Here is a 16,786-nt window from a genome sequence, read left to right on the forward strand (position 1 = left end):
CCAAATAGATAGTTTTAAGGCTGGTATCATCCAGATTTGAGAATTCAGCCAACTCACAGAACTTGAGGGAGTATTCCCTGAGAGGAAGTGCTTAGTGGTGGAGAACAATGAAATAATGATGTTATGCCTGATACTGGGGCTTCGAAGCTTGTGTCGAGAGCATCAGGTACTTCCTGCCAGAGCTCCGTATGGAGGCTTGTATTGTTTTGGTGAAATGACATCACCGGTGACGTTCGAAACCATGTTTGAGTGCAGAGCTTCGAGAAGGGGTTCACTTTTGGCGGAACGATGTTTTCCCTCTCATGTTACACAAGCACTTCCACTTCTCTCTGTCCAGTCCACCTTAATCAGTTTCACATTCTTTTATTCAGTCTAAAGAACTCTTTTTATTTAAACAAAAGCACTACCCAGTTACAAAATTGAAAAATGATAAAACAAGACTGAACATAAATACTTCACAGTACTATTTATTTATTTACATGTGTTTGTGTGTATGCTAATGTATCATGAACCATGGAACACATTTTGGCGCCGCCACACTCTTGACAATTTTTTTCCTGCACCATATTTCCATTGACCATCAGGTGTCTCTGAGTGCATTTGAAGTCTCGAGAAATAAACTACTTTTAAACACATCTGGCTGGAAACATTCAAAGCTTCATGAAGATTCATCTCGCCACCAATACAATGAAGGCTTTTGCTAAATCCATCTGTAATGGGTTCTGGTATTCTGTTACGCTGTATCTTAAAGACTCTCTTGATGAAGGAGTGAAGAAATACTTTTTAAATTTATTTAAATACAAAGCCAAGCAATTCAGGGATATATAGGCAAAAACTAACAGCATAAAAACAAACAATATAGCATTTAACTAAGACTAATACCGTAACAAGGAGCTAACTGAAACTGAGGGCTTATTTACACAGCAAACAAAGGCACTAATTAACAAGACACACCTGAAGAGAATACTCAAGTCAATCAGAAACCATGGTGACAAATAGGCAGGGAATAGAGGATGACAGAACTAAATAAAAAACTAGAAGATTATCAATGAACAGAACATAAAAACAGGTTGAAAACAAACCCAAAACATGACAATCTCGCAATTCTGACTTTTTTCGTTAGAATTGCATGATATAAAGTCGCAATTGCGAGTTATAAAGTCAGAATTGCAGGATATAAATTTGCAGGTTTATTTCTCGCAATTCTGACTTTTTTTTTTCTCAGAATCACGAGATTTAAACTCACAATTGCAAGTTATAAAGTCCAATTCTGAGGGGGAAAAAGTCAGAATTGAGATAAAGTCACAATTTTTTATTTATTTATTTTTTATTCCATGGCAGAAATAAGCTCCCATAGACTACTCCTCAGAATATGAAGAAAATGAAAAGCTTTAGGATTCAGCTGGACATGACAGGCCTAAACTAGCCAAGATACCAACACAAAAACACTCAACAAAGTGTTCTCTAATTATTGTTATTGGCAAAATCTTAGAATATCTTGAGATATAATTTGTCAAATTTGACAAACCTGTTTGGAACTAAACTCTGCAGGAATCTTCAGGAGTCAGTTTAAGAACATTTTGTTGATCTACTCAATGAGCATTTTGCATGACATGTAAAATAGTCATTGTCTATTTGAATAAACAGTCACATTGTAATTTTCTTCAGGATGCTCAGACAGAACTTGTAATGCTTGTACTGCTGCGGTTAGCTGAGGATGTGATGACATTTCAGACATTACCCACTCAAAGACAGCGAGAAATCCAGCACGCCCTCGAGGAGAATATGGGCAGCATCTTCACCTTCCTGCGTGGCATTTTAATTATGCAGCTTCATGTGAATGAGTACAACAAGTTGGTGAGTTCTTCAGCCATTCAAGATCTCATGCAAAAGATTTTTGAAATGATTTGTGTGCTTTTTCTACAGTCTGGTGCATGCAACAGGATATTGTCACGTTCATATGATTTGAATAGATTCATTCATGTTGTTTTCTAGAAATGTGTTGCTGGTCTGGAATTGAAGGTGAGTCGGCTATTTATCTGTATTTATCAGGTATAATTTTTTTTTGGAGGGGGTTGTGAACAGTGTGAAACATGGATAAAGATAACCCAGGATTTTGTTAACCCAGGGTTTAGACTGACCAAAGCTTAAATGAAAGTCCTAGAACCCAGAGACCCCAATTTGCTTGAATGTAAAGTCCAGACACAACTAACTCTGCATTTACACTAAGTAATTAGTTTTTTTTTTCTGTTTTTTTTTTTTTTACTGATTTTGGGCACAGATCAGACTTTGTTACATTTATACAAATAGCTAAAACACATTAATCAGATTGGATTTATTAGCATCTGAGTAAATCTGAGATCTGGTCAACTCTCCTACATCTAACAGGGTTTGTACAGAGTTTGGAAAGTTTGGAAAATGCTTGATTTCAAACATTATTTTTAACCGATATTCAAACCGTTAGCAGTGCTTCCCACACATAGACTTTACTTGGGTGGGCCGCCCAGGTATATTAATGGCCACCCAAGTATATTTGGAGACACATTTTTGCTTTTATTATTTTTATCCTTTTATACTTTTTTATCCACCCGAGATAATGAAACCATTCGCGATCGTATAACTAGTGGAAAATCTCCCCTCGCCCTACGTGTTTCATACCTGCTCGTTCTGTCTGCGTGAGAACTGTTTACTACTGCTGACATTCCCACGTGCGCTGCAGAGACGCGGTGGATATGTCACAAAAGCGGACTGAAGCAGTCTGAAGCGCTGCTGCGCAAGCCTGTAGAACGCGCAGCAGCGCTTCTGACTGGTTCAAAGTGATTCCCAATTAATAAATAGCGCACATTTATGCCAAGCGATTGCTAATGAACTTGAGTCGATGAATTATGACAATGTCTACTTTATGGCCTTTATATAATATGTTTTAAATACGGTTGAAGGAATGCATATTTTATCTCTCTCATCTGAAGGATCTACTGATCAAAACACATGCGAAGAAGATGCAGAAACAAGCGATATCACATTTAATCATATGCAAAAAAATGCGATCATCAACATTAAACAGCATATAAATCAAAACTGCCTAATGTCAGTGAATGAAATGTCGACCCAGGACGAGCTATAGGACTGTGAAGCTTTGGGAGTGTTGATGGACTGAATCTACTCCATCTATGTTTTGATCATCGTTCTGAAACCAATCTGAATGTGTAGTCTTTGACAAAAACGCGATTTTCCCAGCTTTTTGCTCAAAATGTTTTTTATGAAACTTACCCACCATTCAAGTGTTGATTAAAAAAAAAAAAATGCATGAAGAACGTTTGTTTGTTTGTTTGTTTGCTTGTTTGTTTATAAAGCAGTAGATCTGATCTTTCTTTTGATATATTGCATATTCAGATATTCATACAACAAAATATTCTGGTAGCCATACATTTTTGTGAAAATGATCAAAAACGCAGGCAGTGGCTGGCAACTTTTTTAAAAAACACTGGTGGGGAATGAGTTAAGTTCTTTAAAAATTAAGTTTTAAAATGCTTTCTTACAGTTTTTTAATGTAATCTATCTGCTCTACATTCACCATCTAGTAGTGTATTTGTCAGATGAAATTAGCTGTGATTTTTGTCTTTTATTTCCAGACAAAAGCTCACTGGCGAGTTGGTGTGACCACTCTCAACACTCTGGCTGGCTACATCGATTGGGTTGATCTGAACCACATCACCAATGAAAACTGCCGTCTTTTGGAGATCTTGTGCCTGTTGCTGAGCGAACCTGAGCTTCAGTTGGAGGCTGCAGAGTGTCTGCTAATTGCCATTAGTAGGAAAGTGAGTGGCTGCTGCATTTACATTACACAACTTTCTCTTTTTAGCCGCTTTTCTAAAATAAAATTGCGGATCACTTAACCACCCCACTTGGAAGAGCACAGTTCAGTTGGGCTCAGGCGCAGTATGCATGCAGTGTGATCACTAACCGCACCGGAGCATGGAACAGCTACTACTTTTGTATGCGCTACTGTCATTATTACGACAACAAACATCTTTATTTCTGCTTGGAGAGTGCACTTTTCAATTAATTTAATTTGAGTGTATTTGGCTTTAAACGGGTCTGGTTCTCACCTTATTGATGAACAGGAATTGTAGTTTGCGAGTAAAGCTGCAAATTCCTCCATTAACATCAGTTGCCTTCGTAATAATCCTCTGATAGGTGCAAGTGAAAATCGCTGTGCGGCATAAATGATAAATCTATTAGGCAGTATCTTAGCGAAAGTGCTTTTCTTCCTGTTTTCTTCAAAACAAAAAGTTGCATCATATGTGACGTAAGCGTGCTCCAGCCCGGAACGTTAAGTGCAATGTGAGCACAGGCCAAGGGGGAGTGGGGAGGGGGGACAGTCGTACTCGGGATAGGTTCAAGGAAACCGTGACTATTGTGAGTACACCCTTATTTATTTAAAAAATACTATAAAATACTAGTGTACTAGTCTGGAACACTAACACTTTTGACTTGCATACATGACTTTGGACATTTCACTTGCTTTTTTTCTGGACACCAGGAAGAATAAGTTACCAATCAAATAAAATCAGTATCAAAAAAATTCATCTTTGCACTGCAGAGGTGGCACAGAAGAACAAAAAGGTGGCATTTAGGTATGTTTACCTACTGTTTAATGCAAGAATTAGAATTGGCATGAATGCTTTTAAATACATGATAACAATGTTATGAGATTAATGTTAATGACGGTTTTGAATAAAGAAATATTTAATGATTTAAATAACTGAATGATTCTTTAAAAATGAAACTAAAATTGCCAGTAGGAGTGGCAAGTCACTGTCTTTGTCACCGAATCATTCATTCAATCGATTCGTTCAAACGGCTGATTCATACAGGAACAAAGCAAGTGACTGTCTTTATGAATGGGTCATTGAATCATTGACTCATAAATAAACTTCATTCATAAACGAGACAACTGCGTTTGCTCGGAGATGCGCAGCGGCTCAGCTGTAGTTTTGTTTGGAACTATTTTCGGTAACGAAATGGAGCAAAATCTAACAATACTGTTCCTAAAATGTAAGTCACTTAATATTAACTTCATGTTTATTGAATTGTTGTATAAAATCAATATTACATTTGCAAACTCCCTTCATTAAAACGCTGTCTCATCTCAGTTCATCGTAATCTCACAAACTTCCCTTATAATTAATGAAGCTGTAAACACTGCACAATGAATCTCTTATTTACATCGTGTCTGAACTTTGTTTGTTATAATGAGAGGATTCTCGAGCTTGAATAACTTAGCACTGAACAAACTCCAACGTTTTGAGCGGTGAGTGGAATTTAACTTCAGTGCCTCTGATTGGCCATTGTGTCTCAAGGAATCAAACATTCTCTCTCCACAATCACAGTCCAAACACAAATACACACTGGCGCGTTGGCAAAATCTGTTTGGCCAATATGCTGTTATTAGTTTCAACTGAGGGTTCACCCTCTAACACCCCCACAGAACTTGGCCTGATCGGGTCAGTCGCACTGGTGCTCCTAAATACTTTTTTACAGTCTCACGCAGTAATTTTCAGTCGCAAATGCGAAAAAATCGCACAGAGCGCATTTTTGCTTTCAAAAACACGAAATGCGGGCAGTGGAATAGGGGGAAAAAAGGCAAGGTCTCGAGATGCGTTTTTTAAAAGTTGAGCGCTGCGTTTTTAGAACGCCATGTCATGCACGAGACACTGCACAAGACGCGAGCGCAATGGTCATATACATGTCCGTTTAGCACGTATTTACATAGAAAAACAATGGAAAAGTAGCGCATTGGAATGAAAAAAAAGTGTTCTGTGTAAACGGCCCCTTATTTTTTCATTAATGATGTCATCATCAACTAGTTGACTAGTTCACCTCGGACCTGCTGGGAGCCATCTCCTCCTGGACGAGAAGAACCTGTGACTCCGCCTACAGCCTCAGCGGTCTTCGCTTCTTCTCGACCCATCGCCATGGCTCCTGCGCCTGCGCTCCTCCCACCTTTAATTCCAGCGTGGACTATTGGCCACTCTGCCTCGCTGGGCTCCCTCAGTCAGTCAACTCCACCTGGGTCAGACCTCACTACACCTTCACTGCTGACTTGCGGGCCGTCCACTGCTCTCTCGCCCTCTACCCCTTCTGACCCATGGTGGCGTCAGGACTCATACCACCATGGCTCCTCTCTCCGGCAAAGCCACCGTGGAGCGCAGTTCTGGCTGTGGCCTGGGTTTCCACCAGTACGCCTTTGCACAAGGCTCCTCCCTGGCTCTCACCACCTTCATCACCCTGGACTTTTCTGTTCAGCCTCCTCTCGGTTAGCCGTTCACATCCAGAGCTTCCTCCTGTATCCTTTTTCCTGTTTCGCCAGACCCTCATCCTCCTCACCTTCTCTCTACAGCGCGAGGACGCGCCTTCCCAGGAAGAGGCGTTATGTCACACCACATGGACTCAATTAAACTCACTCATACTGTCAAAAATTACTAAAACATCATTCAAATATGACAAATAATCAATTTTGTTGTCCCTAATAATCAACATAATGCAGGGGAAACTGCAGTATGCAATATGGCCAGAGAAAATGCTGAGTTGCTAGTAACTTTGGAAATCCATTAGCCACAGTGGCTGGTGAGCAAAAAAGTTAATGTCAAGCCCTGACAAGCAGCACTATGTTGTGTGAAGTTAATTGTAGTGCTATTTAGTGTCAAAAGTTTAAGTGATCAATTGAAGTGTTTTTGATTGAGCAAATTCTTTACTTCCACAGGGAGAGTTAGAAGAGAGGAAGCCATTTTTGATGCTCTTTGATGAAGTCATCATGAACTACATCCTGTCTGCTGCACAGTAAGTAAATATCTTAGCTTATTCTAAATCAGGATTTCTCAAATCTGGCCTTGGAGGGCCACTGTCCTGCAGAGTTTAGCTCAAACCCTGATCAAACTCACCTACCTGCAATTTTCTAGTATCTCTGAAGACCTTGATTACCTTGTTCAGGTGTGTTTGATTAAGGTTGGAACTAAACTCCGTAGGACAGTGGTCCTCCAGGAGCAGATTTGAGGAACCTGCTCTAAATGACTTGGATACTGTTCGAATGACTGCAAACTGCGGTTTGGGTTTTATTTTATTGTAGGTCGGCAGATGGTGCAGCTCTGTGTAAACAGTGAGTTTATGTTTTCTCTTATAACCAACTCAAGCTTAGTTTAGAGCAACTGCGTTCACTTCTGTTAGTTTTAACCAAAACTGTCCATTGTCTCATTCAGATCATCAGGTGCCATTGTGGAAAGAAGATACACATTTTTGAAGAGGCTGTGTCAGGTTCTCTGTGCCCTGGGTAGCCAAATCTGCTCTCTAGTGGTGAGATGATCGCATGAGCATCACTGTTGTGTATCATTTATCCTTTTTTCCGTTTATGAGAAATGCAGAAGATTTTGATGTTTCTCTTCAGTGTTTTAGAGTTCCCGTTAACCTGAATAAATATATGGAAGCTCTTCTTGCCTTCACTACTCATCCTAGCCAGGTTGAACTGCATTATAGCTACTCTGTGAAACTCATTGGTCAACCTTTAAGAATTTTTACTAAATCTTGCTTTCCATATTTAATCATGTATTTATATATTATTCAAAACAGTTTCTGAGGTCGTCCACGCAAATGACCTGGGGAAACCTATTCCGACATGAAATTTTATCAAAGGATCCTGTAATTGGCCAAATGGCCATAAAATATTTAAGAGCGGCAAGGATCAATCTTGTGAAAGTAAGTGCTGTGTATCCCAGACACAGAGCAGTTTTGACTAATTGCTATCATACTCAATCACACTTAATTGCTCTGTTTGCCTTTTACAGGCTGGATTTCCCTCCAAGAATGATTGTCCAGGTTGTGAATTCTCCAGAGTGGACTTTGATAGTGATGAAGATTTCAACTGCTTCTTTAAGTGTGAGTTATTATTGGTTAGTTAGTAAGTTAATCTAACTGATATCACATCAGTTTTAAAGGTTAAGCACCCATTTTAAAATAAAATCAATGCAGAGTAATTCATGCTGATTAACAGTAAATATCTTATTTAGTTGATGACAAAATGACAACGCAGAAGCCCTTTTACTGACAACGTTGCTTATTTTAAATTTTGCGTTTTTTAACAATACATTCAGTTTGAGCAGAAACTAATCAATCCTGCAATTATCTGATAATTTTCCCAATCCTTGACAATCAAATGCACACGATATTAGCAACACAGCAGTTCATATCCGTGATCTAAAAGTTGCAGAATCAAGTCAAGTCACCTTTATTTTTTTAGCGCATTATACAATACAGATTGTTTCAAGGCAGCTTTACAGTGATCAACAGGAAAATAACAATTCAGCGATGCAAACATAGCTCAATTCGACTGTAAAGCAACTCTAAAATGAAAAAAAAAGTGTTTTGCTCTGCTGAATTGTTCTGCTGAAGTCAGTTCAATGTTGATTCAGTTTATGGTTGTTAAAATAGTTTAATTCGGCTATAAAGCAGCTCTGTAGAAAATGGTGATGTCATCTTCCAGCTCAGTTCTCATCCAGTAGTGTCAGTGCAGTCAGATCAATCCGTAGCTTGTTGGCGGTTTCTTCATTAGGGCGATAGGGCGATGCACAAAAAACCACCAAAGTGAGAAAGGGACGGATTTTTTCAATCACATTCAACCACAGTGTTAAGCTAGCTGTCACTGCTCTAGACTGTTTGTTCTGCCTCTGGAAATATAGTCCAATCAGCGTCAAGTCAGCAGTCAAGTTCTGTGGAGTACCGCCTCTTTTTGGGCGATTTCTTCTCGTTCTCATAGACTTCCATTCAAAGATTTTTTTTTCGAACTGCAGGGAGGGCTAGCACTAACACGCTTTCATCATCATACGGAACCTTAACTTGTGCAGCGATTGATGGAAACAAACATATCTCTATTAACAATCTTTAAGCTGAAGTGACGTCCAATAATTTCCTCAAGTGCATAACTTACATTTCAAAGACATATTCTCCATCTGTAAATTTTAAAAAGTCGAGAAAATATTTCCGTTTTTCTGTCAGGAGTAGACGAGCCTTCTGCAAGCGCAAACTTCCACGAACAAGCGCCGCCACATGCATGCGCGCCAAACAGATGGAGCACAATAGGAGTGCAACAATTCTGACTGAAATATACAGTTTGCTAAAAATATTTGTTGTTGAATATTTTTTGTTGTTGGCGAACATAAATGTGCCATATGTAGAATTTCAAACCTACAACTAAGTGTGATTTTTATGATGGCAGTAACTGTAAAGTGACTATTGTAGGGTAATCAAAATAGCCTAATAATTAGTCTGTGCTTTTTTTTATTTTTATTTTTAGTTTAGTGAATCTGCTTTAAAAAACATTTTGTTTTTAGATTGTAGTGTTACAATGTTAGAATGTTGGCCTAATGTAATTTGACCCCTTCTTTGCGCATAATATAGCAAAGACTACACGGCTGCGTTCATATTGGGCAGAATGTGAAATAACATTTTTTAAATTAAATACAGATTTGTTTTTAATTCAAATAGGAAAAATGTAGGAAAATAGAAAAAAAATGGCCATATCGCCCAGACCCAGGGCCGGTTCTAGACATTTGGAGGCCCTAGGCAAAATTTATGTTGGAGGCCCCTGACTCTTCTCCCCTCTTTAATATTTTTATATTGTAATAATTTTACCGTTACTCTCCAAATTAATGAAGAAACAACTTAAAGCAGCAACTTTAAAAAAATAAATAACTTTTTTTTTTATTTATTTATTTATTTATCTGTGGCCTGGCCCTAAATAAATGTATCCATATATATTTCCTAACTGATAGACAGTTCATTTAAGACGTTATTTAACTCTTTTGAGACTACTCTTATGAAGATACTCCAGAAAACAGGCATAATTCTGTGTGTTATTGTTTGTTCAAGAGTGAAAGGGAACTTGATATTGGTGCGCATCTTTGTCTTTTCTTTTCTTTTCTGTGAGTCGTGTGTGTCAAATGCAGTGCACGTTATTAAAAAAGTAATTAGTTATAGTTACTAGTTACTTCTCACAAATAGTAACTGAGTTAATAACTGAGTTACATTATTATAAAAGTAACTAATTACCAGGGAAAGTAACTATTGTTTTACTTTAAAAAAAAAACAAACAAAAAAAAGTCAAATAACTTGGATGCCCCCAGTATAAAATATGTTAAATAAATGAAATAGAAATGAAATTTCTCTGTACACTATACGTGTTGGTAGCCATTAAAGAAAACTTATTTAGTTTAATATTTATTTTTAAATAGACCTATTATAATGTAATTTTTAAATTTAATCTATTTGATTATGAAAAGTGAACAGCATGAGTAAGATAGAAAACATCATAAGATGCGCAATATATCGGGAGACATGGAGTGGGTCAGACATTATTTTGACCACTTTATTAAGTTTTGTTTTGTAGAAAGCCTTTCTTTAAAGTGTATTTCGTTTTGTATAAATTGTATCTTAATTTTAATCAATGTTTAATCAACCAATTGCCTGGATTTAATAAATAAGAAGCAAATATAGCAGACAATATAATCATGGCATGGAGGCACGGGCGCAATCACTTGCACATGAATTGGAGTGCGTCTTATAGACTAAATGAACCGAAACTCAGCGTATAGACTGCTTGCCTCACAGACATGAGAAAATCTATAGAAACTTGAAATGTCTACTTTTAAACTAAATAATTCAAAACGAAAAGAAATGGGCTACTCTCTGATGATCATCCGAATGAAATGTGCATTCTCTCTCTAGGCACGTCCACGGAGATGACAAGAGTCAGTAATGTCAACTTCATCTTCGCAGCCGACACTGATTCAGAAAACACTAGTTTATTAATAAACAATTAAAATGTCTCCTTGCTGTTTTTGTCACATTCAAAATCATTACTTTTGCAGGCTTTTTATGGCAAGCTTAGCATTTTGCTTCGCATCACCCACAGGATGTGTTTGTTTTGGCAAGTACTTCGGACCCACTCTGACAAGGCGACATATTGGTTCGACATTAAATGACAATTCAGCTATATCCAATGAACAAAGAACCCGAGGCCCTAGGCAATTGCCTGCTCTGCCTATAGGTAGCGCCGGCCCTGCCCAGACCTACATAATGGCATGCTTTAAATGCTGAATTTCCATGTTTTAGCTAAGCAGCAATGATTACCAAAAAAAATATATATATAATAATTTAGCACCACTGACAGGAGTGTGTGTGAGAGAGAGAGAGAGAGAGAGAGAGAGAGATTAAAGGTTCTTGTTATTAATTGTGTACCTTGTCCAGAGGTAGGAGAGAACAGGAGAGAACATGGACTTGTAGGAGTATGATGAATATGATGTGATTAAATTTGCTGTGGTTAGGAAAATGAATAACAGGAAAAAAATCCCCCACCAGAAATAAAATGGCAGAAATAAAATGGTTTGAATCTCAAAATTATCACAAAGAATATAAATACAACCTAAATTATTGTCTTTTTACAGATTATAGATTTTGTATTGTTTTTTTTAAATGTGCAACGGTTTGGTTAACCCCTTAACAATATTTGTTAAACAGCTTTCAGGGCTCAGCAGGGGGAAGCAGTTCGTCTGGCTTGTAAAATTGTCCCGTTTGAGACCTTTCAAATTGCAAGGGAGTGGGTGCAGTATCAGATCAACACACCTATAGATACTGGGAATTCAACATGTGAGTATTGTTACTACAATTTCATATAGTAGATACTCTTTCATCTGCCAAAAGTTTGTGCTGTTTTTGTAAATGTGCTGCTGCTTTCTGATTTTTTTTTTTTTTTTTTTTTTTTTTTTTTTTGTCACAGCTACACTCTTACTTTCACCCATCACCCTTGCCTTGTCCTACACAATTTCACTATGTGGTCACAATTATAAATTGGGGATTATTCTATGTACATACACTGATCAGCCACAACTTTAAAACCACAAGTGAAGTGAATAACATTGATTATATCGTTACATTGGCACCTGTCAGTGGGGTGGGAGGCAGCAAGTGAATAGTCAGTTCTTGTATCTCATATGTAGGAAGCAGAAAAAATAGTTAAGTGAAAAGATCTGAGTGACTCTAACAAGGGCCCAATAGTGATGGCTAGATGACTGGGTCAGAGCATCTCCAAAACAGCAAGTCTTATGCCTGGTACACATTGTACAATTTTGTGGCTGTCCCAGACGAAAGATGACCATTTGTGGCGATTTCTGTGGTTATGGCTCCTAAACAGTGGTCCTACATTGTACAGTGAGAGAGGTACAAGGATGCCCATTGTCACGGTCTTTTGACCAAAGATAGCCTGCGATAATTTTCTGACAGTGTCAGAAATTTAGCACGATCATTTCACAGTGGGTTTGCTGCTACGGCCCCACTTCGCAACTTGCAGGACTTAAAGAATCCGCTCCTAATATCTTGGTGCCAGATACCACAGGATACGCTCAGAGATCTTGTGGAGTCCATGCCTCAATGCATTAGAGCTTTTCTGACTGCATGATGCAGACCTACACAATGTTAGGTAGGTGGTTTTAATGTTTTTGGCTGATCAGTCTGTGACACCACACTTTGATTCACATTCTGAAATGAACAGATTATCATTTATGAGGAGTTGCATCATTTGTTTACAAATGTCCATGTTCATTAATTTTATTCATAGACTTAGATGTTCATAGACTTATGTTCACAATTGAAACACCATTATACAAATTAATGTTGGTTACCACAGACAATAATTGACTGATGGTAATTGCTGGTACTTTTGTTTTACCTTAGAACGTTCCTTGATCATGGCTTTATTTTTGTCTTATTGTTATCTGTTGAAGCTAAGACAGAGAAGGATCTCTGTTCTGCCTTGTCCCCTTCAGCGGTTCAGTGGGATGCCATGACTTTCTTCACTGAAAGTGTATTTGGACAGCTCTTCAAAATCCTTGACAAAGAGGCAAGACCAACCAATTTCTGTCATGGTGCAGCAGTGAGGGATTTAAAGCAGATCTTGTCATTGAAACTTTTTTCACTCTTGTAGAAACTTCCCATGGATGAGGGCATGGAGCTGCTGCAGATGGTTGTAAACTATGAGACTAGAGATCCTCTCATTCTGTCCTGTGTTCTTACCATCATATCCACTTTCTTTCCCTTTGTCAAACACCAACCTCACTTCCTGCCTCAAGTACTCTCTAAGGTAAAGGATATAATCTGCTGTTTCAAAATTGTAAAACACTAAGGTCCGGTCATATTTACGGCTGCACTGCAAAATTTTGCATTCTGATTGGAATCTACGTGATCAGAAGTTTTGCTTAAGAACGAAAAAGTTCCAAATACAAATTTCGCTCATGTTCAAGTTGATGACGCAAATTCGCCACACTGACCAACAGAAAGCTGCTTGGTTTGAGCTTCTGTGTGAGAATGATTCATACACCTCTACGCTATTGACAATGGGTTTTTTTTTTTTTTTTTTTGCCCAGTTTCGCTAATGTGATCGCAGCTTTAGAGATTTGAAATGCCGAAATAAAAGGAAATGGAAAAAGCTAACAAGGTGAAAAGAGTTTCACATTTAGGTATAAGCAATTTTTGTGCCAGAGCTGACAGCAAAGTGCTTTGCACACACTAAACCCCTCATTTAGGGATGTCAAACAAATTGTAGGTTTAGGATGTCTCATTGTTTTACTTAATGTAACACCTGTAACACCAACAATATTCATCCGGAGCAAATGAAACAAGTGAGTGAGAGGAGGCAGGTTTGTATTTCAGCTCACTGTCGGAGTATACGCTGTCGCTGTATACACGGCTCATAATCTAGAATCAAGACGAATGGCTCAAAAGGAAACAGTCTTTAATATAATAATCCACAGATGAACACAGGGGAAGCGCAGGAGACAATACAACCACATAACATAGACAACATGGAACATAGAACTAAGTAAACTGAGGGCTTAAATACACACAGAGATCATTAAAGTAACACACAAGACCTGGGTAACTCAATCATTGCCTATGCCAACTGATTAGGCAAGGAGAGACTGTCAAATAGAAAACGGTGACTAAACCAAAACTCAAAGTTAACTAGACAGCTGCATAACCCTGACAATAGCTCCCCCTTCCGGAAGGTGCACCCTCGCACCGCAAAAGAGTACATCAAAGGAGGGAGGGTGGGAGGGAGCTCTGGAGGAGAACGTGGGGCTGGAGACGGGCAAAACAAAAAATAGACGTAACAGTTCATGGGGGAGTGGAGGGTGGGAGGATCCAGGGAGGAACTAGGAGCAGGAGAAGACCAGAGAAGAGCCAGAGACCAGCAAAAAAAGATCCATGGTTGAGCTGATGGAGGGGGGAGCCATGGTGTAGACCCTGGGTGCACAGACAGGACCAGGGGGCCGACTGACTGAGGCTGAGGTGAAGCTGACCAGCCAAAGAGCCAGGGTGACACCAAAGGGCCAAGGTGAAGCCGCAGGCAGGGCATGACTGAGGCAAAGGCATGGGCTTGGCAGACCAGGGCAGAGACGGAGCGAGCAAGGACAATGGTTGAACCAAAAGGAAGGAGGAGCCCAGCGAAGCTAGAGGGGTGAAGGATCAAGGCAAAGCCGCTGACTCGGAAGTCCGAGGTGGAGACAGGACGATAATGGAATGAGGTTAGGTCCGAAGGAGCCTAACGGATGGCAGTCCATGGTGGAGCTGAGGGAGCGTTGCACCAAGGTAAACCACTGGGTCAGAGGGCTGAGGTGAAGCCCGGGGCTTGATGGCTAGAGACGGAGACGGGATCCTCTGACTGAGAGCGACCTGGGGTCTGGATAACCCAAAGTGGATGAGTAGCATAGGATGGAGCCAGCTGAGGAAGAGCTGAGGGGCTGACAGAACCCAGCGAAGGCAGGACAGGAGAACTGATAGACCTTTTGAGGAAGAGGTGGGAGAGGGGCTCTGGGTGGGCACACAGGAGACAAAGGAGATCTTAGGCAGGACAGAAACAGTGGAGATGGGAGACTCTGGAGAAAGATGTCTTATAAACATTCCTCAAAAAATCCAAAGACCAGTGGCAACTTTACCTCAGCGGCGGGAGTGTGGCCCAGGCTTCACTCCATCTCCATGAACTCCATCAACATGCCCTCAATGACGGACATTGCTGCTAGCTCACACACCTTGAATGATTCTGCGTTGGGCTTGAACTCCATGATGAAATCAGCCTCTAGTGTTAACTCTGGCTCAATGATTGTGGCGGATTTGGCCTCCAAATCAGCGGTGGGCTCTGGCTGCTGCTCCAACGCTGACATCGCTGGCGGCTGGCTGTGCTCTGGGTCGGGAGTGGTGCTGGTTTTTTAGAAATCTTGGCCAACTGAAAAGTATGAACATGAAAAGTATGAGCATGTACAGCACTCAATACTTAGTTGGGGCTCCTTTTGCCTGAATTACTGCAGCAATGCGGCGTGGCATGGAGTCGATCAGTCTGTGGCACTGCTCAGGTGTTATAAGAGCCCAGGTTGCTCTGATAGTGGCCTTCAGCTCTTCTGCATTGTTGGGTCTGGCATATCGCATCTTCCTCTTCACAATACCCCATAGATTTTCAATGGGGTTAAGGTCAGGCGAGTTTGCTGGCCAATTAAGAACAGGGATACCATAGTCCTTAAACCAGGTACTGGTAGCTTTGGCACTGTGTGCAGGTGCCAAGTCCTGTTGGAAAATGAAATCTGCATCTCCATAAAGTTGGTCAGCAGCAGGAAGCATGAAGTGCTCTAAAACTTCCTGGTATATGGCTGCGTTGACCTTGGACCTCAGAAAACACAGTGGACCAACACCAGCAGATGACATGGCATCCCAAACCATCACTGACTGTGGAAACTTTACACTGGACCTCAAGCAACGTGGATGGTGTGCCTCTCCTCTCTTCCTCCAGACTCTGGCACCCTGATTTCCAAAGGAAATGCAAAATTTACGACAGCTGAAACCCATGTCTTGCATACGTCTGTGCGTAGTGGTTCTTGAAGCACTGACTCCAGCTGTAGTCCACTCTTTGTGAATCTCCCCCACATTTTTGAATGGGTTTTGTTTCACAATCCTCTCCAGGGTGCGGTTATCCCTATTGCTTGTACACTTTTTTTCTACCACATCTTTTCCTTCCCTTCGCCTCTCTATTAATGTGCTTGGACATAGAGCTCTGTGAACAGCCAGCCTCTTTTGCAATGACCTTTTGTGTCTTGCCCTCCTTGTGCAAGGTGTCAATGGTTGTCTTTTGGACAACTGTCAAGTCAGCAGTCTTCCCCATGATTGTGTAGCCTACAGAACTAGACTGAGAGACCATTTAAAGGCCTTTGCAGGTGTTCTGAGTTAATTAGCTGATTAGAGTGTGGCACCAGGTGTCTTCAATATTGAACCTTTTCACAATATTCTAATTTTCTGAGATACTGAATTTGGGATTTTCCTTAGTTGTCAGTTATAATCATCAAAATTAAAAGAAATAAACATTTGAAATATATCAGTCTGTGTGTAATGAATGAATATAATATACAAGTTTCCCTTTTTGAATGGAATTGGTGAAATAAATCAACTTTTTGATGATATTCTAATTATATGACCAGCACCTGTATAATAATCCACAGAAGCTCAGAAAACACAACCACATTACATAGACAACATGTAACACATAACTGAGTAAACTAAGGGCTTAAATACACATAGAGTTTGTTTAAGTAACACACAACACCTGGTTAACTCAATCAAGGACAATGACAACTGATTAGGCAAGGAGAGACTGTCAAACAGAAAACAATGTGGACTAAACCAAAACTCAAAAGTT

General features: G+C 39.8%; 2 protein-coding genes across 2 annotated transcripts in view; both read left to right on the forward strand.

Moving 5' to 3' along the window:
• The window catches only part of wdr11 (WD repeat domain 11), a 161,459-nt gene that overhangs the window by 108,676 nt on the left and 35,997 nt on the right, over positions 1-16,786 (forward strand). The window lies entirely within an intron of this gene.
• The window catches only part of LOC127524564 (exportin-5-like), a 58,210-nt gene that overhangs the window by 8,901 nt on the left and 32,523 nt on the right, over positions 1-16,786 (forward strand). Inside the window, exons 5-16 of the mRNA XM_051916183.1 lie at positions 1,669-1,857; positions 1,996-2,022; positions 3,633-3,818; positions 6,767-6,843; positions 7,130-7,159; positions 7,260-7,353; positions 7,445-7,516; positions 7,627-7,752; positions 7,842-7,932; positions 11,569-11,697; positions 12,831-12,946; positions 13,031-13,186. Coding sequence (XP_051772143.1) covers positions 1,669-1,857; positions 1,996-2,022; positions 3,633-3,818; positions 6,767-6,843; positions 7,130-7,159; positions 7,260-7,353; positions 7,445-7,516; positions 7,627-7,752; positions 7,842-7,932; positions 11,569-11,697; positions 12,831-12,946; positions 13,031-13,186 — 1,293 coding nt within the window. The remainder of the gene's footprint in view (positions 1-1,668; positions 1,858-1,995; positions 2,023-3,632; positions 3,819-6,766; positions 6,844-7,129; positions 7,160-7,259; positions 7,354-7,444; positions 7,517-7,626; positions 7,753-7,841; positions 7,933-11,568; positions 11,698-12,830; positions 12,947-13,030; positions 13,187-16,786) is intronic.

The sequence above is a fragment of the Ctenopharyngodon idella genome, chromosome 13 (assembly GCF_019924925.1).
Source record: "Ctenopharyngodon idella isolate HZGC_01 chromosome 13, HZGC01, whole genome shotgun sequence".
Taxonomy (NCBI): domain Eukaryota; kingdom Metazoa; phylum Chordata; class Actinopteri; order Cypriniformes; family Xenocyprididae; genus Ctenopharyngodon; species Ctenopharyngodon idella.